The sequence below is a fragment of the Podarcis melisellensis genome, assembly GCF_964234715.1.
Source record: "Podarcis melisellensis genome assembly, chromosome: 17".
NCBI lineage: Eukaryota > Metazoa > Chordata > Lepidosauria > Squamata > Lacertidae > Podarcis > Podarcis melisellensis.
In genome coordinates this window covers 10,647,921-10,675,493 of record NC_138534.1, presented here as the reverse complement: position 1 = coordinate 10,675,493, position 27,573 = coordinate 10,647,921, and the positions used below count along the sequence as shown (strand labels likewise).

General features: G+C 51.2%; 1 protein-coding gene and 1 long non-coding RNA gene across 3 annotated transcripts; one reads left to right on the top strand and one right to left on the bottom strand.

The window, feature by feature from the left end:
* The first annotated feature begins 316 nt into the window (after positions 1–316).
* Positions 317–26,078, top strand: S1PR5 (sphingosine-1-phosphate receptor 5). Of its 2 annotated transcripts, none has more exons than XM_081894578.1 (2): positions 317–515; positions 23,779–26,078. In XM_081894578.1, the coding sequence occupies exon 2, from the start codon at positions 24,002–24,004 to the stop codon at positions 25,160–25,162; it is 1,161 nt and encodes a 386-aa protein (XP_081750704.1). In that variant the 5' UTR covers positions 317–515; positions 23,779–24,001; the 3' UTR covers positions 25,163–26,078. The 2 variants fall into 2 exon arrangements, with proteins under 2 accessions (XP_081750704.1, XP_081750703.1); XM_081894577.1 differs by lacking the exon at positions 317–515 and adding an exon at positions 6,781–7,220.
* Positions 13,554–17,473, bottom strand: LOC309360438. Its single transcript, XR_014164149.1, has 3 exons — positions 17,110–17,473; positions 16,461–16,908; positions 13,554–13,688 (listed from the first exon to the last, which is right to left on the bottom strand). It is a non-coding gene; the product is annotated as an uncharacterized lncRNA (long non-coding RNA).
* Positions 26,079–27,573: the final 1,495 nt, after the last annotated feature.

The following is a 27,573-nucleotide window of genomic DNA, read 5'->3' as shown; positions in this document are numbered from 1 at the left end:
TTGTCTTGCAGGCTGCCAGCAGCCTTCTAGATTGGCAGGCCCAGGAAGCCCAAATTTGCTGAAGCTAACATGAGCTACCATGGAGTTAGGAGGCTCCCTTGGTGTGGGTGCTGCAAAGAGGGAGAGCAGAGGTAAGCTTAGGGGCAATGCCAAGGCAAGGGTGTGGCTGGACCAAAGAGCTGGTCTGAACTTGCAGGCTAGGCTTGCATGAGAAAGCGGGTGAGGACCGAGCTGAGGAAGCTGCCCTGGGGATTGGGACAAGCAGAACCAGTTCAGCAACAGGCCAATCACAGCGTTTGGAGACTGTGGATAAGGAGCAGGGTCCTTGGCAGCGCCTGTAGAATGCAGAAAGCGGCAGCATCGCTCCTGACAGAAATACCACTTCCAATCAGCAGCACCGCTTAGCCTTGTGAAATTCTGTCAGGGGCAAATCAAATGTCAAGGAAGGCAACTGCAACCCGGAAACTGAAAACGGAAGCATGTATGCAAATGTCGGTGACATTCGCCCCGGAGCAGTGAGTAGACTGGTGAAGAGATGGAAATCCCATTCAGTATTATGGCTACTCGGTGTTGCAGATATTAAGCTGTGCAGTTTGGGGGATGATAATGATGACACTACTACTACTACTACTAATAATAATAATAATAATTTATACCCCACTCATCTGGCTGGGTTTTCCCAGCCACTCTGGGCAGCTCCCAAAATAATAATAATAATAATAATAATAATAATAATAATAATAATAAAACTGATAAAACATAAAACATTAAAAACTTTCCTAAACAGAGCTGCCTTCAGATGTCTTCTAAAAGTCAGATAGTTATTTATTTCCTTGACAACTGATGGGAGGGCATTCCACAGGGTGGGCGCCACTACCAAGACGGCCCTCTGCCTGGTTCCCTGTAACCTCACTTCTTGCAGTGAGGGAACCACCAGAAGGCCCTCAAAGCTGGACCTCAGTGTCCGGGCTGAATGATGGGGGTGGAGACGCTCCTTCAGGTCTACCGAAGAGACTGCTTTTCTTCGCCACACCCCCAAATCTGTGCTTCCTCCTCTTCTAGTGTCCCAGTTGTGAGGACGACCAACAGGGTAGTCCATGAGGCAGAGTGAGGCAGCAGCCACAGGTGGCAAATTCTGTGGGGCAGAAGGTGGCTGGAAATGTGTACCAGGGCAGCTCCTAAGCTGGCTTGCTGCCCTAGGGTGTGGTAGAGGCCTCTGCTCCATCACCAGTGCTGAGGTAAGATCCACCTACCTGTGTGGTCAGATTTTGTGTGCACAGAATGGGAAACACCCCATCCTGTGCTTTGCCTCAGGCAGCAAAATGGCTTGGGCCTCTCCTGACTACCCAAGCCATAGATCTTGGCTGGACCACCTCTGCTCTGGGCGTCTTGCAGTTCCCCTGTTGCTCTTATTAATCTGTCCGCAGTCAGTCAAGGGATTCATTTCTGAGAACCATTCCAGGGAATGATTATAACTGCATCATAAATGGACAATTATTGTGCCATTATTGCTGGGATCTAGAAAACCTTTCCTTTTCCCGCAAGGCAACACTGTCGATGATGGAAGAAGAGGGGTGGGGGGTTTGTTTTTCCAAGACTCATTGCATTTTAAGCACACACCCAGCAAGGGCCTTCTTGCAGAATCTGACTGCATGAGCGTAAAAACAGGAGTTTTGTGGAGCTGCTAGCCTTACTTCGGCTGCAGGTTTTACAGTATATTATGCTTACTGAATATTATGCTTACTGAATAAGGGACGCGGGTGGCGCTGTGGATTAAACCACAAAGCCTAGGACTTGCTGATCAGAAGGTCGGCGGTTCGAATCCCCGTGATGGGCTGAGCTCCCGTTGCTCGGTGGCTGCTCCTGTCAACCTAGCAGTTCAAAAGCACATCAAAGTGCAAGTAGATAAATAGGTACCGCTCTGGCGGGAAGGTAAACGGCGTTTCTGTGTGCTGCTTCGGTTCGCCAGAAGCGGCTTAGTCCTGCTGGCCACATGACCCGGAAGCTGTACACTGGCTCCCTCGGCCAGTAAAGTGAGATGAGAGCCGCAACCCCAGAGTCGGTCACGACTGGACCTAATGGTCAGGGGTCCCTTTACCTTTATGCTTACTGAAGCACTTGCAAGAACTGAAGTCTTGCAAATGTAAAAGGGATTGCGAAAGAGAGTCGGAATCTACGGCACCAATTATTTGCCACTGGCACATCATCTCTGCTTTAAGGGCACTGGCTTTCTGGCTCTGAAATATTTGAAGTGTGAACAATTTGGCAGATGGTAATAGGCTGTATCTGGAATCCCAGAAGGCCCTATACACTTCGTATAGTTGGTGCCTGCAAAAGGAGTCAGAGCATGCTGGTGCTGCAGGGTTATTCAAACCTCCTTCATGACTTTAGTCACATATCACCCCAAACATAGCCAGACCTCTCTTCCTACCAAGACGCCCCAAATTCTGCAAAACCCCAAAGCATGGTTCAAAATAAACCATGAATATCGAGTGAGCTTTTGCAACACCTCCTTGCATAACTGCATTGGTTGGCATAATTTGTGGGGTGGTTTTGAGGGGGATCCAAACTATTTGACTTATAGGGTGCGGAATGAAGTCCATGAAAGTTGATGTCATAATATGTATGGTAGACTGTGCACATACTGTAGCTTTAAAGCACATTTGAAGTACGTTCCTTCCTTCAAAGGACTCTGGGCACTGCTGTTTACCCCTCTCACAGTTCCCAGCAACTTTTAACAGACTCCAGTGTCCAGAATTCTTCAAGGGAAAGAATGTTCTTCAAATGAGCTTCAAAGGCATCCTGCGCTACAAAACACTGCAGAATAATGGTGTCCATTCCTCCCGCTACACATTTTATATGCTGTTCCCCCCAATATCCACATTCTTTGCAAGCCATTTCTCCTAATACAATGCACCTTTAAGGTGTTTTTGCCAAGATATGCATTTTCACACGTTCTCCTAATGTACATACAGTGGTACCTCGGGTTAAGAACTTAATTCATTCTGGAGGTCTGTTCTTAACCTGAAACTGTTCTTAACCTGAGGTACCACTTTAGCTAATGGGGTCTCCCACTGCCGCCGCCGCACGATTTCTGTTCTCATCCTGAAGCAAAGTTCTTAACCCAAGGTACTATTTCTGGGTTAGCGGAGTCTGTAACCTGAAGCGTCTGTAACCTGAGGTACCACTGTATTTTTGTGCACATTTTGTGATTGGAGAGCTGTACTGCAAAGTTTGGGCAGGTTTGAATTTCTAAGGATAACTGCTTTTGTTTGTGTATTGCTTTAAGAAGTGTGAATTAGGTCAAACTGAATTTCTCTGCCCTCCCCCAGCATCTCCCCTCTGGCAGATGCAGAATATGGACAGAAGCAACCAACACAGGGCAAATCTGTATATGTCTTAGGGGTGCCTCTCTTCCAGCAAGTACACAGCACATTGTTAGGCCTCTGGCTCAAGTCTTCTGCCTTCTCAAAGCCGCTAAGGAGCTGGGCCACAGGAGGAGTCCAGGGTGGCTCTCAGCCACGTCCTGCCATGTCCTCCAGCCCATGTTGCTTGTGGGTCCCAGCATTGGAGTTGGCCTTTCATTGTCTCCGCATTAGGCATGGCTGCTGGTCCCTCTGCCTGCCTCAATGGGGCATTGTTCGTCATGCCGAAGGGAAGCCAAGGGAATGCCTGTGTGGAAGCAGCAGACCATCCCTAAGCGTTGAACTGGGAATGGGGACTGAAAGTCACCGACAAAACTGAGGACTGGCACAACTGCAGGGAATGAACCAAAAGCCCATCTAACCCTGGCTGAAACTGGGTTTAAGCAGAAGGGGGTTGCCAGGTGGGGCAGAGCTGATATGCGCTTGGAGACATTGGGACAGCACCTGAGAGTCTCCTGCCATGCAGAGCAAATACCAGATATCCAGTCGCTTATGATACTTCCTCCCTAGAGAGGCTAGTCCAATAGTCTTTTTCAGTTTGACCCTGAAAATGATGAGGGTTATGTCGAATCATTATGAACATCCCAATGTAAATATGTTGCATGTGGCGCTGTGGGTTAAACCACAGAGCCTAGGACTTGCCGATCAGAAGGTCGGCGGTTCAAATCCCCGTGTCAGGGTGAGCTCCCGTTGGTCAGTCCCTGCTCCTGCCAACCTAGCAGTTCAAAAGCATGTCAAAGTACAAGTAGATAAATAGGTACCGCTCCAGTGGGAAAGTAAACGGAGTTTCTGTGCGCTGCTCTGGTTCACAAGAAGCGGCTTAGTCATGCCGGCCACATGACCTGGAAGCTGTACGCCGGCTCCCTCGGCCAATAAAGTGAGATGAGTGCCACAACCCCAGAGTCAGTCACGACTGGACCTAATGGTCAGGGGTCCCTTTACCTTGGGTGGGCTATACTACCAAAAGGTGGCATATAATTCTTTTTATATATAAATAAATAAATAAAGGGTTCTTCCCAGTGTTCATTCTACTCAAAGCAGACCCACTGAAATTAATGGAAATTAAGCAGATGTGCTTTGAGGAGAACTTGGTTGGAGGCAACCTGAAACAAAACTAATAAACAGATCCAAGTCTGGGGTGTCCCTGCTTCCCTGTGTTCTCACATAAGTCAAAACGGGCCCGGGAAAGAACTTACAATTTCATGGTGAGGGTGATAAATGGCAACAGGCATAATACGCTTCTTGCACAAAGTAATTGCTCCCTCGGATGGTAATAATATTCCCGGTGCCGGTTACTGTGAAGGCCATCAGCTTGTATGGCAAACTTGTTACCTGGATCAAATAATTCTAAGCCCAGGTTCTCTAAGCCCAGAGAGCCAGCGTGGTGTAGTGGTTAAGAGTGGTGGACTTGTAATCTGGTGAACCGGGTTCGATTCCCCGCTCCTCCACATGCAGCTGCTGGGTGACCTTGGGCCAGTCACACTTCTTTGAAGTCTCTCAGCCCCACTCACCTCACAGAGTGTTTGTTGTGATGGAGGAAGGGAAAGGAGAATGTTAGCCGCTTTGAGACTCCTTCGGGTAGTGATAAAGCTGGGTATCAAATCCAAACTCTTCTTCTTCTTCTTCTTTAAAGGTTTCACATTTAACTAGAAGGAGTAAAACCCCTTGAAGTCAGCAGGGCTTACTTCTGAGTACATATGCACAGGTTTGCACCACATGTTTTTTAAAAAAAGGATTTGAGGATGAAGCCCAAAAAGTCTCCTGCCCAGATCTGTTCTGTTGCATTAACATGATATCACAAAGTCAATCTCCTGTTCCAAATAATATTGCAGATCCTGCAGCAACTCAGCTCTGCTTTTACAACTAGTTCTTTCCTACGCTGAACAACATTTTGGAAATAGCATCATCCATGATGCTTTTGACTAGTAATTCAGAGAGTGCCTCTAGCCAGGCACCGCACCCTGAAGCTGAAGAGATCCTTGGATATCTGCCATAAATACTCACAAGTGAAGGAATTAACATTTCATCAGCCTCCTGTGCTGCAAGGCTTTTTGCCTTTCTTCCCAACTTTCCATGTTTTCCCTTCTCTAGCGGTGGCCTTTTCTTCCCTTAACCACTGAGTTGAGCAAGGCTTCCTCCAGACGTTTCATCAGCCTCCTGGGACTGATGACCCTCCTTGCTAGCCTATTAATAATTATTCCCAGCTCTTTAGGGGGAAGGGAGAGGACTTCTGCATTCTCCCATTGCCATTTCTGGGAAAGGAGTGGGCTTTAGTGATTCAGCCACAGGCAGCTGCCCACCAGGAATTCCGAATTCATTTGCTAAGCTGCCCTGAATCACACAAAACCACCTGGAGAAGTCATGTTTCCAATGGCCACCAGTGAAGCTACCATGTGCCAGCCCAGGAAGCATTGCACCCCAAGAGATCTCTTGCAGGGCGATGCAGGAAAACACCCCCTGCAACAGTGCAAATGATCTCTTGACTCATACTGTACCCCTGAGAAGGAGGTGCAGGGTGAAGTGTCCTGGGCCAGCACAGCTACTTCTGGGAAGGAGAGGGACTGAGCTTGGCGTCTGGCAGGGTAGAAGGGATTTGAGTGGGGAGGGAGACGCAGAAAATGTGCAGCAGAACTCACCTTCCCCCCGCTGCCCTGTCTCAAACACTTAAGCTTTGCAGTGCAGGGATTGAATCCCAAAACATAAGAGCTAACTCCTAGGGGCCAAGGTCCCCCCCATAAAATATTTGAAGGGGCCAGCTCCTCCCCCCCCCAGTTGAAGGGCATTGCCATTCAAATTGTGTGCATTTTCTTGTGATCGATTATGCAGGGCGGGGGTTACCTGCAACTCCCCCAATATTTTATCCAAGTTGGCACCCCTGTCCCAGAACAGACGAACCCTGAAGCTGGCTCAGGCCACAGGCTCAGCCGTCTGTCTCTCAGAAACCAGCCCGCGAGCCGGGGTATAGCAAGAGCGCCCCTGAGAGCGCGCAGAGTGCCTGTCCCTCAATGCAGCCCGTGGCACCAGGGGCCGGGATTTCCGGGCGGTCTTAAACATCCCCCCCCCCAAGCCCGGTCAGACCAAGCCCTCGAACCAGATCCTTGTCCCCGGCCTGCCCATTCCTGCGCGGCATCAGACGTGTCCCGGCTGGCCCCGGCCCGCTGGGCTGGCAGAGACGTCTCTCCTCGGGCAGCTGCGAGGGAGCGCCTCTCTCTCGCGCTAAGCCCGGGACAGACGGCCCGACGGAGTGGGAGCGCTCGGCGGCTCACAGCCAGCTCTCTCTTCCCCACCCCGGATCGCGGAGGGTCCCGGCTCCACCCGCAGCTTGCTGGCTGCCCCGAGCTGTCGGCGCTGGGAGCGGGAGGTGCTGCCAGCGGCCGCCGCCCCCTCGAATCTCAGCGGAGACGGGGAGCTCTTGCTGCGACCCGAAGTTCTCCGCAGCTCTTCTGGGTTGGGGGAGAAAACGCAAGGGAGCCCAGCCGGGGCCGCCTCTCCCGGGCGCGGTCAGGAGCCAAGACCCAGGGGGCGCGCCGACGGACGAGAGCAAGCTGCTGCTGCTGCTGCTGCTGCTGCTCCCCAGGCTCCCCGTCCCGCCTCAAGAGCAACTCGGGTAGTAGCCGGCCATTATTTCTGACGGTCACAGACCAGCAAGAAGAGCAACTCAAGCAGGACTTAGACGGGGCGGACGCGTTGCGCTCCCCGTGGGCAGGATCGCCAGCTAGAACTTGCAAGGCGGTCCTGAGAGGCGCAATCCAGGATTCGCAACCCTCCTTCTTGCGCTTCCCACAACCGCGCCAGGTAGGTGACGGAAAACCTTTCACCATCCAGGACTTGGGCTGGTTAGCATTCCGTGTTCTTCTAAATCCGTATGTGGGAGGGAAGGTTATTGGTTTTGTTTTGCTCTTTCTTTATTTAACTGAAAAGTATTTTCTTTTCTCTGTCCTGAACTTCCCAACATTCTGCTTCAGGGTGGGGGGTTATTATTTTTCTTTCTTACTAGGTTATGGTTACCAGATTTTTTTCAATGAATCCGGGACACCTTTTTTAATTTTATTTTTTAAGCTGAGTAGCAACAGGGAGTCAGTAGTGCGGATGGTGAGGCAAAAGACCCTGGACCCAAGCATATAGTGGTACCTCGGGTTAAGAACTTAATTCATTCTGGAGGTCCGTTCTTAACCTGAAACTGTTCTTAACCTGAGGTACCACTTTAGCTAGTGGGGCCTCCTGCTGCCGTCATGCCACGCAATTTCTGGAAGTTAAAGCCAAAGGAACTCAATGTGGCTTTGCTTCCGTATAGATACACTTAAGTCTGAGCAGTAAATCTCCTGGTTGGGAGTGTGGGGCAGTGGGTGGGGGTCAACCTTGAGGCACAACTCATTTAACTGTTTGGAAAAAAATGATAGTGAGGTGTTCTCTCCACACACACACCATTTCCCCCTCTTATAGGTTTAACGTTTGCTGGTAACTGATCACAACCCCCTGCAGCTATGCTTTACACAGCACAAGTGAAAGAAAAGGAAAAGGAGGGAGAAGGGAGGGAAATATTGGTCTCTGCTGCGATGAGCTTACAGGCTATAAAGTTGGACAGTGTCAGGAATAAGCGGTTAGCTGGGGAAAGAAAGAATGTGTAGCATGGGAAGAATGGAAACAGATGCCGTTGGGAAGGGGCTGGGAAATTCAGCAAATGGACTTCGTGGGAGAGGGATTTGCAGGAATTGAGATCGAGAGGGAGTTGCAGCCAGCAGAAGGGAAAGCAAAAGAAGTCGGTCCCCTTTCTGCTTTCTCTCCTCCTGGCATAGCTGCTTTCCTGCAGAGGCTCTCCCCCCCCCCCCAATTCTCTAAGAGAAAAGCAGCTTCAGGAGGGGGACAATGGAGAGCGGAGAGAAGAGGGTGAGGAGAAAGGACCTTTAACCCTTCCCAATGCCTGCCTGCCTTTCCTGGAGGCTGCTAGCAGCCCTGCAGCTCAGGAAATCCAGACTTCTCTTTGCATGTCCCATCCAGTTCAGGAGTGCTGGAGCCGGTGCCTAATGCCCCCTGGGAAACCCCAATCGTCACACGCATCAAGCCTAATGGTTTGTTCCGCATCTGCGCAGACTACAAATGTACCCTAAACAAGGCCCTCACGGCATACCCAGTGCCAGTGGTCAGCCATGTCCTTGCCACCCTGGCTGGGTCGAAAATTTTTGGCAAGCTGGACTTGGCCCAAGCATATCAACAGCTGCCAGTAGATGAGGCCACAGCAGAGGCACAGGCGATTGTGACGCACAGAGGAGCGTTCAGGGTAAAGCGGCTGCAATTCGGTGTCAGTGTGGCACCAGGCATATTCCAGAATCGAATGGACTCGCTCCTTAAACGGATTCCTGGCGTCACCCCCTTCTTTGATGATGTGTTGATTGCCGGGCCCACACCAGAGGAGTTTGAGGACCGCCTCCGCACCGTTCTGCACCGTTTCCAGACGGCGGGTCTCAAGGTGAAGCGGGAAAAATGTCTACTAGGAGTGCCTCAAGTGGACTTTCTGGGATTTATGGTGGACGCAGAAGGGGTCCACCTGATTGGGGACAAGGTACGAGCCATTTGTGATGCCCCAGCGCCCAAGAGCAAGACTGAACTTCAGGCCTTCTTGGGACTATTGAACTTTTACCATTCCTTCCTTCCCCACAAGGCGGCAGTAGCGGAGCCCCTACACAGTCTCCTGGACAAGTGGGCCCCTTGGGTGTGGGGCCAGCTCCAGGAGGCCGCATTCCAGGGAGTCAAGGACTTGCTTGTCTCAAACTCGGTCTTGGCACACTTCGATGAGAGGCTGCCGGTGGTGCTAGCATGCGACGCCTCGCCCTATGGCATCGGCGCTGTCCTGGGACACCAACTCCCGGATGGAAGAGAGGTACCGGTGGCATACTTTTCCCAGACACTCAACGCATCCGAGCAGAACTACTCGCAAATCGACAAGGAGGGTCTGGCAATCGTGAAGGGAGTAGAAAAATTCCACTGGTACCGTCCACTTCTACGTCCGCAGCCATCCGGGTACTACGCAGGCTGTTTGCAACCCACGGGCTCCCTGACACTCTCGTCTCAGACAACGGGACTGCATTTACGTCAGGAGAATTCCAAACCTTCACAGCGCAGAACGCCATCCGCCACATCCGTTCGGCGCCATTCCACCCTGCCACCAACGGCCAAGCAGAACGCATGGTGCGGACCACCAAGGATACCCTTCACCGCATGACGCAAGGGGATTGGGAGTACTGCCTTGCCACATTCCTTCTAGCACAGCACAGCACCCCCAGCTCAATGACTGGCCAGAGCCCCGCTGAACTACTACTGGGTCGGCGCCTTGCAATCAGATTGGACCACCTTCACCCCAGCTCAGGATGAGGTAGTGGTGGGGGAAGGCAGGAACCCCCGGACCTTCGAGGCCCAGGACCCAGTGTACGCAAAGAAATTTGGGGCAGGCCCAGCATGGGTACCCGCCACAGTCACCAGGGTCACTGGCCCCGTGTCGTACGAGGTGCTAATGGATGGGGGGCAATGCTGGCGCCGCCACTGTGACCAGATACGGTGACGATTCCCGGGAGAAAACCAGGAGGAGGACAGGTAAAGGAGTCCCAAGGGAACAGTGGGGCAGTGAGGCCCATAGAGCAGGAGGGGCCAGCAGGAGAGGCAGAACCAGTAAATACAGAGAGGACCCGCGAGGCCGAAAGGACACCGGAACCAGAACCACGACTGAGCAAGCCGGTTGCGCCAGACCAAACAGCCCCATCACAGCCGGCATCCTTGGAACATGAGCCAGAACCTGAACCCCGGACCAGGGAACACCCCAGGCCACAACGCACATGTAGGCCGCCGGCGTACCTTTAGGACTATGAATGCGACCTCCCGGGCAGGACTGGAACTTAGAGGGGAGGGGTGTTATGTACTGAGTTGAATAGGATCCAAACTGCAGCAATCTGATTGGTCCTAGAACAATAGGATCCAAAATGCAGCAGTCTGATTGGTCCTAGAACAATAGGATTCAGAATGCAGCAGTCTGATTGGTCCTAGAACAATGCAGCAGTATGATTGGTTGGCAGGAACCACCCAATCATGCTCCAGATAGAAGTGAATCTACAACCTGATTGGCTTACCGTAGAATTCCGGAATTAGCCAATCATGTGCGGCCCATTGTGTAAATAATGTATATAAAGCAGATACTTTGAGGGGACATTCATTCATTCCTACTCACCACTATGAGCTGAATAAAGAGCATGAAATCACTTTGCGACTCTGAGTATATTTCAGGCTCCATCGTGGGCATGGCAAGATAGGCAACCAATGTTGAATGAATGAATGAATGAATGAATGAATGAATTTATTAATACGGTCACAGACCAGCATCAACAAGGCAACCAATGTTCAATGTATGCAGGGACAAAACGGAGAGGTTTGCCAAGCCAGGTGAATCACTCTGCCCAGGATTATGTCTCTGATTGCGAGGCTGGCTTCGGCTTCTCTTGAATATCTTGGCCTTCCTTGTCCATGATTGACAATCCTCTGTGTGTGTGTGCATATCATATAGTGCAGGGGTCAGCAAACTTTTTCAGCAGGGGGCCGGTCAACTGTCCATCAGACCTTGTGGGGGCTGGAGTATATTTTGAAAAATAATAATGAACAAATTCCTATGCCCCACAAATAACCCAGAAATGCATTTGAAATAAAAGGGCACATTCTACTCATGTAAAAACATGCTGATTCCTGGACCGTCCGTGGGCCGGATTGAGAAGGTGACTGGGCCGGATCCGGCCCCTGGGCCTTAGTTTGCCTACCCATGATATAGTGTGATGCCCTGCTTCTATCCTGCCAGGATCTGGGTCAGTTGTTCCTCACTGACCTTTGGGTGGAGAAGCTGTTGCACCTCCCTCTGATGGTGTGAAAAGGCTCAGCTAGCCTGGATCCCAGTGTGGAGAGAGCGAGTGTGGTGTGGTGGTTAAGAGCAGTGGACTCGTAATCTGGTGAACTGGGTTCAGTTCCCTGCTCCTCCACATGCAGCTGCTGGGTGACCTTGGGCCAGTCACACTTCTTTGAAGTCTCTCAGCCCCACTCACCTCACAGAGTGTTTGTTGTGGGGGAGGAAGGGAAAGAAGAATGTTAGCCGCTTTGAGACTCCTTAAAGGGAGTGAAAGGCGGGATATCAAATCCAAACTCTTCTTCCCAGTTTTGAGCATGTTTCTTGGAAGTCAGTCCCACTAGGGATTACATTATGAGTGCAGAAGAGTAGCAGCCATAGGTTGAATTTCCATGTCCATTGTCTAAGGATGTCAGGACATAGAGCTATCCCCTTCTACTAGCCCAATGCTAGCTATGGCTCTCCAAGGTTTTGCACTAAAGGCATTCCTGGCTGTTTCCTAGGATCCTAGACATGCAAAAGGGGTGCTATGCTGCCGAATTAAGCTGCACACACTGTACAATTGATTTTTTTTGGGGGGGGAATCAATGGTAGGTCTGTGCCTCCCCATTTTAACTTTCACTTTGTGATCACTAATGACACTTGGTGAGAGTCTGCCATAGTTCCATGCATTTAACTGCTGGGTGGTAGTTTTGTGTACTGGTTGCAATTCCCTCCACCTTCCACCTCCCTCATTCAGCCGTTGTATATCAAATTGTGCAAAGTCAAGGGCAATTCCTCACAGCCTGGCTTTGCAGCTTTTTTCCATAAATCACGGCAAATGTTGATGGCTTCTGTGGGGCATTTCCCCCATACTTTAGAGCAGAGAGCGCCTGTTGATCTGTTTGAAGCCATCAGGCTTTGCAGGTTACAGTTCCCAGCCTGGGAATCTCTCCTCATCGCTCCTCTCACAACCCTCTCTGAAACCTCTTTGTCTCTCATCCCTCAGAAATGACCCCATCCTGAACCCAGTTTCTGGGCTTATGAACAGGAGGATCACCCTCAGATTGATTACATTGCTGCCTCACCCCCCTCCCTTCCATGAGGCCAATGTGGGGAGAGTTATTTCACAAACTCTTATTCCTCTACATGGAGGAAGAAAACCCCAGACCTCACAATGCCCAATGATCACACACCCAAGTCTGCTTTGCCCAGCATTGGGAAGCTGTGACTGGCAAGCTGCAGTGTGTGTGTGTGTGTGTGTGTGTGTGTGTGTGTGTGTGTGTGTGTGTGTTTGGATAACCAGTTAAAATGAAAGAAAGAATGCTACATCTCCATGACCAACTTCCAAGATGTCTCTAATCAAATGGCTGCTGGTTGGGGGTAAAAAAAAAAGCACATTGCAGATGCTGCATGGAACTTGTGGACTGCAATAGGAAAAGCCTGCTGACCTAGACCTGCAATGGCAGCGGGCCCTTGGGGAGGGAAGGCAGAGAGCAGAGGTGGATTTAGGGGAGAGCAACCAGTTTGGTCGTACTGGGTGCAGAGCCTTGGAGGCACCACAGTCCTTGGGGACGTGGGTGGCACTGTGGTCTAAACTACTGAGACGCTTGGGCTTGCCAATCAGAAGGTCGGCGGTTCAAATCCCCACAACGGGTGAGCTCCCATAGCTCTGTCCCAGCTCCTGCCAACCTAGCAGTTCGAAAGCACACCACTGCAAGTAGATAAATAGGTACCATTGCAAAAATGAATGGCAAGATCTTGTGTCGCTCTGGCAGAAGAGAATTGCCTTCTAGATGAGAAACAGCACATTCTGTGCTGCTTTTGGCTTCGCCAGCACCATTCCTTGAGAAAGTTTTGCTGGAGAAGTGGTGTTGAGAAACAGCCTGCAATTCATAATCTATCGAGGATCAAAGACTTTGTCCGGTGAATCCAACTCCTTTCCCTGTCCAACCAGTATTATCTTGATCGTTGCTTTATAGAAGCAGCCCAAAATGAGCTACTGGGAAGCACCATATGCATGCACAAACCCCTTCTTCTTCTTCCTCTTCCTCTTCTAATATATTTTTATTACAGATTTTTTAGTTAAGAGAAAGCGCATTGTCTCTTTTTTCAAGTTGTGTTTTCTACTGATCAGTTTCATTTGTTGTGAGACATTAGTGTTGCATGCAGTGTTAGGTTAGGAAGAAAAGAGGGAGGAAGAGGGGGGATAATGAGTGGGGTGGAGTGGCAATGCGTCTATTCTTATACTTAGTATATGTGTGGGGTTTTGTGTCAGTGTCACTCGTGTGGGTTCTCTTACTACAGTATTCGCTTGTTGTAATTCCTTGGTGGTGAAAGAGGTTGGGGGTGGCCTAGGGTGTGGTTGTCTGTCTTTGGTTATCTGTAGTGAGATTTTGTTTTTGTGTCTGAGTAGGGCAGTGTTTCCCAACCGGTGTTCCGCGGCACACTAGTGTGCCGCGAGAGGTTGCCTGGTGTGCCGTGGGAGGGAGGCGGGCGAGTCGGGCGGCACACGCGGGGCGGCGAGCGAGCTCCCTCCCACATCCCATCGCCGGCTCTGCACCAGGCGGTAGAGCTCGGCGAAGTCGCCACGCTGGAAGGCCAGCAGCGCGCGCGCCTTGGCCAGGCTCTCGCCTGCCTGCGCCTCCAGGCACGGCGCCTCGGCATCAGGCGGCAGCGAGCCCAGGAAGCGGCCCAGCCGCCGGGGTCGCCCGCCTGCAGCAGCGCCTCGCACACGCACGAGACCTGCTCCGCCGAGAAGCGCGGCGACTGCGGAGGATCGGGCGCGGCGGAGGCCAGCCCCGCGCTTGGAGAGGACGCAGCAGCTGTCGCCAAACCCGATCCTCCTCCTCCTGCTCCGCCGCCGTCCTCTGGCTCTCGGCCGGGAGGAGCCTGCGGCGACGGGGCGGGCGCATAGGCGCCGACACCATGGGGCCTGAGGGGGCCTGAGCCCCCTCAAAAATTTTATTGGGGGGGCTCTGCCCCCCAATAATTAAAAAAATTATCGCGCGCCTTGGCTCCCTCGTCGCGCGCCTTGGCTCCCGCGGCCGGCGAGGGGAGCCCGGGCCGCGCGCAGCAGCTGCCGCCGCCGCCGCCTCTCCTGGGGGCGCCGCCTCCCCGGGCGGGAACGCTGCGGGTGCGCGAGGGAGGAGGGCGGCCCCCGGGGGCTGGGAGAGCCGGGCTGCCGTGGCCGAGAGGGCTGCTCTGCCGGGCGCCGCTGACATAATTTAAGAAAATTATCGCGCGCCTTGGCTCCCTCGTCGCGCGCCTTGGCTCCCGCGGGCGGCGAGGGGAGCCTGGGCCGCGCGCGGCTGCTGCTGCCGCCGCCGTTTGTGGTCATGGCGGAGCTGCCGCCTAGGGAGGAGGGGAGAGGGGGCTGGCGGGGGGGGCAGGCGGTGAAGGGGGCTTGGCTGCCCCTTGCAGGCTCAGGTGTGCACAGGTGGGTCCCTGGCCACCTGCATCTCTGTGTGTTGATCAACTGGAGGGGGGAAGGCAGGTAGAATTTGCAGCCTCTCAGGCCAGGAAGGGGGAAAGATTTGGGGTCTGGTGAATGTCTGGTGCGGTTCTTGTGACGCTCTGGCCATCCTGGGGTGTCCCCGGAGAAGAACTCAGAAAGGCCTGTGGGAAAGATCTGAGCCCTAAACTGGCTTTTCTGGTTCCTGGAGGGAGGCGAGAGCTGAGCTGCCGGTTCTTAGGAATGTCCTCCTCTCTCTCTCTCTCTCTCTCTCTCTCTCTCTCTGGCTCTTCCCGCCCAGGGCTTGTGGGCATCTGCTCTGAGAGGAAGATGGAGGTGACTTCACTTAAAGGTCATGGAATCATAGAGGTGGAAGGAACCCAAAGGTCATCCAGTCCAACCCCCAGCAATTCAGGACTCACAGCTAAAGCATCCCTGGCAGATGCCCCCCCCGACCTCTCCCTAAAAGCCCCTTCCCCTGTCTGACTGCTCTCACCACCAGAAAGGCCTTCCTAATGTTTTGTGGGAATCTCCTTTCTTGTTTCCTTATATTTTATTGAGAGTATTACAAGGAGTTAAATTGGCGGGGGGGGGAGGGGGAATAAAAAGGTTACACGCACTAAAAATAAATAGAAGCAGAGTAAACGAGCAATAACAAAATAGCAATGGAATATAATTAAGCCTACAGAGCTATATATGCAAATGGATCTACTTATTCTTTCCCTTGAAGATACATTGATTCGTTTGTTACTGTGGTTTCGATCAATACTTTCCAAAGATCTTTACATTTGTCCATGCATGATCTTTGTCTGAAAGCTCATGGGTTGCAGGAGTTGTCATAGGAGGTTATATTTTTGACCTTCCAACTGTTATGGAAATTACAGGGGGGGCACATATTTAAAGTTGTTAAATGTTGCAAATATTATGCCTGAATGTACCCTTTCAACTTGACAGCTCAGGGAAGTTACCTAGATAAAATCCTGTAACACAATGTATCAGCCTTAATCATTTTGCAGATGTTAAGGGGGGGGGGCAGAGCCTGCAGCCACCATCCCTTTCCAGTGGGGAGGGGGCAGAGGAAAGACAGGAAGCTTTTCCCTGCAGAGTTAGACCCCTTGGCTGCGTGGCCCTCGGGTCCCTTCAAACTCCTGGGCGTTTTGCTGGTGGGGGGCTGCGTGGGGGCCTGGGCGATGTCAGAAGAGGAAGCTTGCAGGCCTGGTTGTCTGTTGGGGGCAGCCGGGGGGCTCGGCGGGGCCCGCGGGGAAGGGGGCCATGTTCGCGGCGCGCGGGATCGCGGCCCCCCTCGCCCGCCTCCGGCCCGCTCCCCTCCCCCTGCGCGCTGCCCTAGCCGTGCGGGTCTCCTCCCCCTGCGCCGCCGTCCCCTTTCCACATCCTAGGAGCCGCGGTCCGCCTACCGCCCCCGGGCTGCGGCGCGGCTCCCAGCCCGGGCTGGCCTCCGCCTCCTGGGACGCGCGCCCACCCCCGCGGCCCCCCAAACTTCGGAGCAACTGAATGCTTTCCCATGTAGAACAGTCCCTGCAAATAAAAACCTAGCATATTTGGAAGAGGGATGCTAGCCTAACCATTACCTTCTATGCTGTTACTATTTTTTTTATTTTTTTTTACATAAGTAAAAAGTGACCTTTCCCCATCTGGCATGGTGGTGTGCCTCGAGATTTTTTTCATGAAACAAGTGTGCCTTTGCCCAAAAAAGGTTGGGAAACACTGGAGTAGGGTGTGTGTGTGTGTGTGTGTGTGTGTGTGTGTGTGTGTGTTTGGATTACGTTAGCCAGATTGCTGTCAGCGGATTCTTATTATTGTCTTGTTGGGCTGTGTATGTGATAAAGGGGAACCATACCAGGGTGAAGGTGTCTTCTTCTATTTGTCCCCGTATCAGTTTCAGTTTATTGGTTAGTTTTTCTAATAAGGATGTTTTCCCATGCTATTTGATACCATCAGTCCATGCTCATTCCTGACAGGTCTCTCCAGTGTCTGGCTAAGATGATTCTGGCTGCTGAGAGTAGGTGGGTTATGATCTCTTTATGATGTGAGTGGGCATTATTATCACGAAAGATTGCACGGACCCCTTCTGAGCAGATTTTGCACCTCTTCCTCACCTGTTGCTTTTGAAGCAGCCCACCTCCTCCCAGAGTGATGTGGGGAGCAGCTCTCACCTGCTGAAAATCACTGTCCCTTGCTGCTTCACACCCAGTGGCGTAGCGTGGGTTATCAGCACCCGGGGCAAGGCAAGTACTGTAATTTGCGCCCCCTAACCCATGGATTTGCGCCCCCTAACCCGTGGATTTGTGCCCCCTAACCCGTGGATTTCCCTAACCCCCAGATGTTGCGCCCGGTGCGGCCGGCCCCCCCTGCACCCCCCACGCTACGCCACTGTTCGCACCTGACCTGCAGTGAACCTTTTTCAACAGAGAAATGGAGGAATCCAGAAGTCATTGCAATGGCCAGATCTATCACCAGTTCATGGTTTGATTGGGTGAGAAGCAGCTCACAAGCTCCTTCAGTCTGGTGGGGGGTGATGATGCCATTATCTGAGGTTCTGCCCCCATAGCAGCTTGCAGAGGGAGGAATTCCAGACCCTCAGTGTTAAAACCTTGGCCGTCCCTGCACAAGACAACTGAGCCTACGTAGTAGATTCGCTATTCAAATTTGGAAGGCAGGGAAAGGGGTTGAGTATTGCTTTTCTGAATTGCTTTGAATCAGTTGCTTATTTTGGAGAGTCATGCTGTAGAGAGCTCTGCCGAGACAGAGTGGAAACAAAAGCTTGCATGCTGCTGGGTTGTTGTTTTTTTGGGGGGGAGGGTTGCTGCACACAGCCTGGGAACTTATCTGCCTTTTATGTGGCAGGGAGGGGCAAAAGAAGTCTCTGCCAGGGGACTTTTTTGCTCATTAGTGTAACAGTTGTGGGAGCTGTTGTGCCAATTAAGTTTCTTCCAGCTGAAATTCAAAGTGAGACGATTTCTGGCTGTGTGGGTGTAGAAATCCCCAGGACACCACGGGTAGATGTTCCACTGATGGCATCAGAGCGAGCACTGTGAGAAACTAGCCGAGATAGTGTGCATGTGAGGCTTGCAAGAACTTGTCAAATGGGAGGGTGACGTTTCCCCGATGCAGAACAATGTGTGCAAGCATGAAGGGTTCCGGATTTCAGAAACTAAGTACGGAGACAACAGCAGTTCGAAACAAAAGGGCACCTTTCAACCCTGTCCTAACTGATGCTCCTAACGGCCGGGCATTTGTGTGGGATTGTTGGTTCAGACAAGGCGGACAGATTTTAATTTTTGTTATTGAGACTGCTCCATGGCTCAGTGCCTAATTTCCAAAATGAGAAACCCTGGGGCTTGTTTTTTAGCTGACAGGCTCCCGCTAGAGATATGCTAGAGCTACTTGTAAAAGGAACTCTACACATGCGCAAAGGTGCTCTAGCCATATGCTTCAGGGTCAAGTCCTGACAACTGATAAGATGTTCTGAGGCTGGATAATCGTGGCTGTCTCTCTAATGAAGTCTTGGCTCAGGTTCAGATGATAGAGGTTTGGGTGTGACAGAGAGTGTGTGAATGCTTTGGGGGTGATGCATCTCTTCTCTACAAAGTTTCTTCCAGGGCTGTTGTCCTTCATGGTCCCAGACAGCCCTGCTTTCCCCGCTTTTCTCCACCAGCTCGCTTTTAAACACCCCGGTCTTACCAGCAGGGCAGAGTTTATTTTAGATACTGCCTGGTAGGCAACAAAGTCCCCTAAGTCCATGATCGGTCAGAGAAGGATGGATGGAGGCAGCATCCAGTGGAAAGCAAGGCAGATATTTATTTTTCTGTTGCAAAAGAGTTCCCTCCCCTCATTCTAAGGAGAAAGAGACCCTGAACAAAAGCGTGCAAGAACCTTTAAAGACTTTTGACATTGCCCAACCCCCTTAGCCAAAGACCACCCCAAAACCATCATAAATACATCATAGGAGGTGGTCTCCCGGGATACCTGATAACGGTCACTGATTACATTACTTAGGCAGCCTGGCCATTCTTTTGTGATGGTTGTTCCTGAATCCAGGTCACAGGCTCACCCTCTTCTTGCACAAACATGCCCTTAAAAGAGGATTTATAAGCGGAAAGACATGGGAAGGCTTTCGCCATTTGCCTCCCTTACCACAGAGGAATATTTGAGGCCATCGGGAGAGTCAAAATGACTTCAGGATTGCTCTTCTGTACTGTTTCAGACACATGACTTATATATTTAGATATGTGTGCATTTATGAATATTTATTCTATATTTGAGATCTTAAAATTCTTATAAAGGTACCCCCGCCCGTACAGGTCAGTCGTGTCCAACTCTAGGGTTGTGCGCCCATCTCACTTAAGAGGCCAGGGGCCAGCGCTGTCCGGAGACACTTCCGGGTCACATGGCCAGCGTGACGAAGCTGCTCTGGCAAGCCGGCACCAGCGCAGCACACGGAAACGACGTTTACCTTCCCGCTATAAAGCGGTACCTATTTATCTACTTGCACTTAGGGGCTTTCGAACTGCTAGGTGGGCAGGAGTTGGGACCGAAATTCTTATAACACTACGTTAAAGGCAATGAAGTGTCTGTGTGCGCATGTGTGCATGCAATACATTCTCCGGAGTGTGAGAGGTCATTTGGGGGCCTGTCTGGAATGTTTTGTGTGCTCAGCAGAAGACTATTGTTGTATGTGTGAGAGAGAGGCGGGGGGGGGGCAAGATATTGAACAGAGCAGAGCAGAATTCTTAGGAATGCAGGGGAAGGGGGAGGAAATTGGGCAGATGGACAGGACTTTATTACAAAAAGTTTCTTGATTGCAATTGTTTTATCTCATTACTGTACTCTTGACTTTTGGAGGCCTTTCAGAGTTGCAAAAGCAGCAGCAACAAACCTTTCCAAACTTCCTTGTGGCTTGGCTCTATATGACCCTTTCGTCAGAGTGCTCTCCCAGTTCTTTTCGCTTTACGGACTGGTGATGTCTGTAGCTGTATTGGGAGGGTGGAGTGTGAATTGCGTCCACGTAACATTTTCAAGATTCTTTCCCACCTCCGTTCCGCAGGGAGGTAAACTGGGAACACCTTGGAACTGGATGCTCGGGTTCTGAGTATCCTGCACTGCATCGGTATAAAATGGCAAGTCCCATAAATGGCAGGATATCTTGACGATATGACTGATATTGTGCTAAGTGGTTCCCTTTTTAAAAAAAAAAAAATTATTGAAGTTTAACAATTACAAAGAAAGAAAAACAAACAGTAATAATAATAGAAAAGATTACAATACTTCAAAAATACAGAAAAATACAATGCTAAAAAAGAAAAAAAAGGAAAAAGAAAAAAGAGAAAACCCAAAAACAATACAGCTAAGCAATAACATTTAAAAACATTAACATCCAGTGTTTTCATATCTTTATCTTTCATTTACTTATTTCCATGACGTCCTCACACCTCCCTTTTTGTATTCTTAATTCATAATTGTTTCAGCAAGTCCTTTCCCTCTTTCTCAAATTTTATTCCATAATTTATCTTAACGCAATTTAACCTTAAATTTTACACTTTAACCCATTAACAATCCATTTTAACTTAATTCTTTATAACCTTTCTGCTAAGACCATGTAGGTTCATTCCAGCATCTTTCTAACATTCATTAATTTTACAATACTTTTTAAAATATACTTTAAATTTTTTCCAATTTTCTTCCATCGACTCTTCTCCCTGGTCTCAGATTCTGTGCTAAGTGGTTCCCTGGTCATGTCTCACCCCTCTGCTAAATTGGTGAGACCCTCATTCAGCCTTTAAAAGGGACATCTGTAACTTGCATGCAAGACGGATGCTCACGTTGGTGTCAAATTAATGTATTAATTTAAACCATTTCAACCTCGCTATCCACTTTGAAAAGGCTCCCGGATCAATTAAAAAGAAGACAATTCCTGCTCTCAGGCTTACAATATAAAGAACATAATACAAAAGGCAGCTAGCCTTTCACCAGAGCTGCTTCTCTTCTCTTGCTCTTTTTCTCTCCTACAACCTAGTTCTACAATCTTGGCTCCCAAAATTGTCCCTGGTCTTGTAAACAGCCACCTGCCGATTGCCTGTGGTGAATAAAGATATCCTCTATGCAGGGAAACACTGGGATACCAGTGTTTTTAGACCACTGACGTGCTACAAATGACTAATTTCTTTAGGTGTGGGCAGGTGGGCTAGTAACTCGTGGGCCAATAACGGCAGCCGTGCTTGAGACATTTGGAGCTCTGTTGTATTTGCAAAGATGTACTGCTCTCCTCGGACTGCGCATAGGAATGTAAGAAAAGCTTGCTGGATCAGAGCAGTGGCCCATTTAGTCTGACATCCCGTTCTCAGTGTGGCCAACCGGTTGACTATGGGGAAACCAGCAAGCAGGATTCTTGCAAAACACCAACGTTCTGATAGCCATCAGGGAAACAGCAGTAGCAAAGACAGCCTTCGCTACCTCCAAACTGAGAGGGGAAATGTAAACTCAGGTCACCAGGACAATGGGGCAAGATGAGATGTGCCTTCGAGGCAGGAGGAGCGAGTGACTCAGTCATTCCTAAAACAAAAAGATACTGACTACCAAAGTGAATGTCAAAGGGACATTCAAAAGAGAGCTGAAAAGCCTGTGGTTAGGGAGATGCAATGGTTAGAAGAGGGCAAGTTAGAGTTTTAATAGGATTAAAGTGTGAAGAAAGGAATTGGCGGGGGCAGCGGAGTAAGCCAAAGGTGTTTGGACACAGATAATAGGAGCTGGGACATTATTTGTACCCCACCCATCTGACTGGGTTGCCTCAGCCACTCTGGGTGCCTTCCAACAAATATAAAAGCATAATAAAATATCAAACATTGAAACCTCCTTTATACGGGGCCAGTGGTGGAGCAAGCCGTTTGGGTGCCTGGGGCAGCTCCCAGGGCCAGCCGCCCACGGGAGGTGGAACCAGCTGCCCGTGGGGTGGGGTGAACTGAGGCAGGATGCTGTGGGGGGCCTCTGAGGAGTCTGACCGCTTCCTCCCACTCAGCCGCCCTACAACTGAAGGGTAGGCGGTGGGTGGAACGTTTGGGGCAGCGTGGAGCTTGTGGGCACCCAAGCCACCATGTCACTCCCAGGAGAGACGCATGGCTCGGGCACACTGCAGGCTCTGCGGTGAGTGCCGCCTGCCATTTTGTCACCCCCCTCAGTGGTGACACCTGAGGCGTATCGCCCCCACCACACACCCCTTCCTCCGCCCCTGTACAGGGCTGCCTTCAGATGTCTGCTAAAGGTTGTTCAGTTACTTATCTCCTTGACATCTGATGGGAGGGCATTCCACAGGATGGGTGCCACTAGCAAGAAGGCCCTCCGCCTGGTTCCTTATAACTTTGCTTCTTGCAGTGAGGGAACTGCCAGAAGGCCCTTGGCACTGGATTTCAGTGCCTGGGCTGACCGATGGTATACTGGGTTGAGGTTGTATAGGACTTTCAAGGCCAGCAACAACCCTTTAAATTGTGCTCAGAAATGTACCGGGAGATAGGAAGATTGGCAAGCAATAGCTAATGTGAGACAGAGTGAGAGCTGAGATAAGGATTTTAAAAGCTGGACTTACAAAACCTTGTAGAGAGAGAACCAACAAACCGTAGCTGGAGCAGTAATATAAGCCAAGAAGGAAATAAATGGTTAGCTTGCGGAAGAGTTTCCATATGAAGGAGAAGGCAAAAGTAGACTGAAATATGCTTTGCTTTGCTAGCTTTTGGAGGCAGGAATTGCTTGGAGGAATTTGCTTCAGCTGGGCATGAGCAGGAACCTCTTAATGGAGGAAGAGCCTCCTTGACCAGGCCATGGGCTTCTCATGGCTTGTGCTTCCTTTCTGCATCAGGCAAAGGACTACGAGAATGAGTCACGTCTTCAGCGGTCCTCAAACATTTTCCTCTACTTGAAAATTGCTGAGGATCTTGGCAGGCCACATAATTATTTTTCTGCCTGCTGTAGCAACTGTCATGTGTTGTGCTAGAAAGGTTTTTTTTTAATGGTGCTTTTACAGAAATGTCATGAGCCACCTAAATGAAGTTTGCGGATCAGTGGTGGCTACAGTTCTGGAACCCCCCAGGGGCAGAGGAAGGGGTGTGTGGTGGATGTGGGTTGCCCCGGGTGTCACCACTAAGGGGAGAGGTTACAAAATGCTGTGCAGCACTCGCCACGGGGCCTGCAGCGCACCCGAGCCACGCGTCTCTCCTGGGAGTGACGTGGTGGCTTAAGCGTGCGCAGGCTCCATGCTGCCCAAACTGTCCACCTGCTGCCTCCCCCCCCCCCAGCTGTAGGGCGGCCGAGTGGGAGGAGGCAGGCAGACTCCTCAGAGACTCCGCGGAGTGTCTTGCCCCGGCTTGCCCTGCCCCATGCGCCCGAGCGGCTTCCTCCACTGCTGGAACCCCTGATATAGCTCATAAACCTTGTGCTGTGTGTACAAAAGGCACTGGCAGAAAATCCTGGAGATCTGTGATCAGTAGGGAGGCAAGATGGACTTTGATTAAGAAAACTCCTATTGCCCAGCTTCTGTTATGATAGACCCTTTTCAATTCACTGGACATCACCTGGAAACAGTGGCGCTGCATCATTCGCTGGTGCTCAGGCTGCGCATGTGCATACACACGTGCATCAGGCAGGACAAGGAGCTGGGCATGGAGGGTAAATGAAACCTGCCATGCCAGCCCAACCCCAGCCCAACCCTTGCCACTGCTGCCTCTGGGTAGGCGTGGGGCACAGAGGGTTCATGGGGCGACACAGGGAGGAGCCTGGCTAGACGTGGCCCATGGCGGGTGCATTCCCCCAACTGTGACATTCAGTAAGGGGGCCAGGGGCATGGCCGCAAGGCCCCTAGTGGCAGGTAGGATGGGAATCCCTGCCAAGGGGCACCTGGCTTGCACCCCCTTGAAATCATGCCCCCAGGACCTGCCTGGTCCTCTTCACACTACTGGACCTCCCTTCCCACGGGAAAGCTGGGTTGGTTTCATGCTTTTCAAGCGTTCCACTCACAAGTCTTTCTCTTGAATTTCTAGGCTCCCTCTTGGTTGGTCAGAATGGAAAGAGTCTGCTAGTGCTGTGATGGCTTCTCCAAAATGGCCCCCGGTGGACGTGTTAACTACTGACGAAAATTAATCTCATTTGTGAAATGCCAACTTCTTCGGTGTGTGGCATGCGCAGGACTGGCACAGTATGATGGAAAGGACTATGCCGTGCTATGTGAACCAATGAAACTGAAGGTGGAGAGGTGTCCGTGGGATGGAATTTGCCAGCATGGAGACCCCACGCTCTCTGGGCCTGATCTACCGAGAGTACCACAACAACAATGTGATTTCTTTGCACTACAACTACACAGGCAAGCTCCATGGCAGCAAATACAAGGGCAGTCTCAAGGCGGATGCCATTGTGTTCCTGGTGGTGTGCGCCTTCATTGTGGTGGAGAACCTCGTGGTCCTGCTGGCTATCTGGAGGAACAAGAAGTTTCACTTGCCCATGTACTACCTGATTGGGAACTTGACCCTGTCAGACCTGCTTGCTGGCGTGGCCTATACTGCCAATATCGTCATGTCCGGGCCCAACACCCTTAAGCTCACCCCTGTGCAGTGGTTTCTACGGGAAGGCGGGGTCTTTGTCACGCTGGCTGCCTCCGTCCTCAGCCTCCTTGCAATTGCCATCGAGCGCCATGTCACGATGGTCCGCATGAGACTCTACCACGGGGACAAGAAAGGGCGGATGTTCCTTCTCGTGGGGGCCAGCTGGCTGGCCTCCATCTTGCTCGGGGTGCTGCCGATCCTGGGCTGGAACTGCATCGAAAACCTCCCCGAGTGTTCCACAGTGTTGCCCCTCTATTCTAAGCATTATGTCCTCTTCTGCATCACCGTTTTCCTGGCCATCCTGGTCTCCATTGTGGTGCTCTATGCCCGCATCTACCGCATGGTCAAGTTCAACGGGCAGCGGCTGGGCAGCCTCCGCAAAGGCATGCTCAAGAAGTCCCAGAAGTATATGGCCCTGCTGAAGACGGTGACCATCGTGGTGGGCACTTTCATTGCCTGCTGGTTACCCCTCTTCCTCCTCCTGTTGTTGGACGTTGCCTGCCAGGCCCAGGCCTGCAGCGTGCTCTACAAAGCAGACTATTTCCTGGGCCTGGCGATGATTAACTCCCTCCTGAATCCCATCATTTACACCCTGACCAGTAAGGACATGAGACGGGCCATTCTCAAGTTGCTCTGCTGCCTGCTGGTGGTCACTCCTGGCACGGAGGAGAGCCGTGCCAAGCGCTTTGGTCTGCCCATACTGGAGGGCAGCACCAGCAAATCGGAGCGCTCGTCGCACCAGCATGAGGGGCCTAATGTTAGCATGTCACTTGGGAACAGCACCCCCAAAGCCATCAAGGCAATGGTGCTGAAGGCCGTCTACTGAAGACCTTTGGTTATCTTGCCCCAGCGGCCAGTAATGCAGTATGAGCAGGCAGGGGTCAAGAAGGGGGCTGAGGGGCCAAGTCCCAGCAGAGTGGGACTAGGTCCTGAAGGAAAATGCTGTGGCAGATCTTGGGAGGAAACCTAGGCAGGGCTAGCAGGTAAACCAGGAGACTTGAGGAGCGGACAAGGAACCAGGGGTGTCCTAGTACTTGGCACCCGAACCGAATCTGGTTCTTGCCCAGGCAAAGACTGATTTAGAAACCTGGTGGCTAGGCCAAGCTGCCTGAGCGGCTAGATCTTCTTGAGCACCTAGAATGATAACAAAGTCCAGTTACTTCTACCCTGTAGCCTAAAGTAGTTCATCACAAGATCAGGAGGCCCACCCTTCTAGTCCTTGTTGCTCCTGTGCAAAATCAAGGCCCCCAAACCCATAGAAACAACCCTTCCCTCCACCAAGGTCTTGCTAGAACTAGACTGAGTGCCCTGGAGAGATATGAAGATAGAGATAGGCAAGAGCTCTTTTGGAGAACGTCAGTGGCTTCTTTTTGAAGGAAAACACCACCTTTGTGCTGTTTTATCTCTCTGTGGTACTCACTCCAACCTGCCCATTTCTATGTCCCAGCCTCCACCCCCGGGGGCTGGTCCTCCTAATGCCTTCATACTGACCACTTAGTCCTTCATGATGCTGATAAAAAGTGGTGGAAAGACAGATCTAATTCATTATAGCGCTATTGAGGGCAGAGACTAACCTAGCCTGGAATCCAGCCCCCATGAAATGGAGGTCTACATGTACATGTATAAAGTTCAGTGTCTTTAGATAGACATACAAGTGAACTGTATATCCTTGTATGTGAGCTTATGTTGATGATGCCATTAAATTATGTCTCTTTGGGCCAAAAACCGATTCCCGCCCCCTCTTCAAAATAAAGCTGTTTAATAAAAAAAGTTGTCCTGCTGGTTTGGGCCACGTTAAGTGGCTATGGAATGGTTGTAAGTTGCCCTGTTGTTGTCTTGGCTGTTCTATCTCCTACCCCAAAGAACTAAGGAAGAAATATCCCATTCTTCTTCCACCTCCATTTGCTTAAGGGGCACAGTGAATGCAGCAAAAAGGAAGGAAGGAAACCTCCAAGTCTGGTATCCTAACCTTGTATATAAAACTACAACCCACTATTAAAGAGATAAACGTCAGAAAGCATTCGCTGGACTCTCTGAAATATGCAAAAAAAAGCAGCACTTCTCTTTTGCCTAAATCCTTAGTGATGCTAAGGTACTCTGCCAGGATGGGCAAGTTTGTTTGTTTGTTTGTAACAGAAATGACCTAGCAAGCCCCACTCCCACCCCAGCACTCTGTTACTGCTTGCAAAATGGCGCCTGCCATTATGCAGCTGTGTAATCTTTTGCTTTCTTTGACTTACGGCTGTTGCACAAAATCTAGCTACCGTAGATTCTGGCATATTAGGCGATTGGGCATATTAGACGACCCCCCAAATCGACAGCTGCAATTTGGGGGTTCATCTTATAAGCCCAGTTGCCTAATATGCTGCTTCTGAAGCAGCGCGAGGGGCAGGCTCCGCGCCAGGCGGCTTTCTCCCGGCATGGAGTGGAGCCAGCCGCCCAGCTGCTTCCGAAGCAGCAGCGGGAGGGGGGGCCTCTGCGCTGGGAGAAAGCCACCTGGAGTGGAGCAGAGCCTGCCGCCGCCTCTGCTGCTTCCAAGCCACCAGGTGCTGCAGCAGGGAGCGGATACCTGGAGTATAAGACGACCCCCGACTTTTAAACCTCTTTTCCCGGGTTAAAAAGTCGGCTTATACTCCGGAATTTACGGTACATTTCTAAGGTAAAGGTAAAGGTACCCCTGCCCGTACGGGCCAGTCTTGACAGACTCTGGGGTTGTGCGCCCATCTCACTTAAGAGGCCAGGGGCCAGCGCTGTCCGGAGACACTTCCGGGTCACGTGGCCAGCGTGACATCGCTGCTCCGGCGAGCCAGAGCCGCACACGGAAACGCCGTTTACCTTCCCGCAAGTAAGCGGTCCCTATTTATCTACTTGCACCCGGAGGTGCTTTCGAACTGCTAGGTTGGCAGGCGCTGGGACCGAACAGCGGGAGCGCACCCCACCGCAGGGATTCGAACCGCCGACCTTTCGATCGGCAAGTCCTAGGCGATGAGGCTTTAACCCACAGCGCCACCTGCGTCCCCACGGTACATTTCTAGTGACATACAAATTCTAGTCGGACAAGAGGTGATTTAAATAGTATTCCTCCGTCCTCCCTGGCACTTTTTGTACAAGCTGGGTTATGGGAGAGGCTCTGGAATAAAATAAGCAAGACTCTCCTGGCTTCAGTGAAAGGAACCCGAAGCCTTTGGAACGCAGCACGAATTCCCGCTGCACTCCAAAGGCTTCAGGTGGCTATCC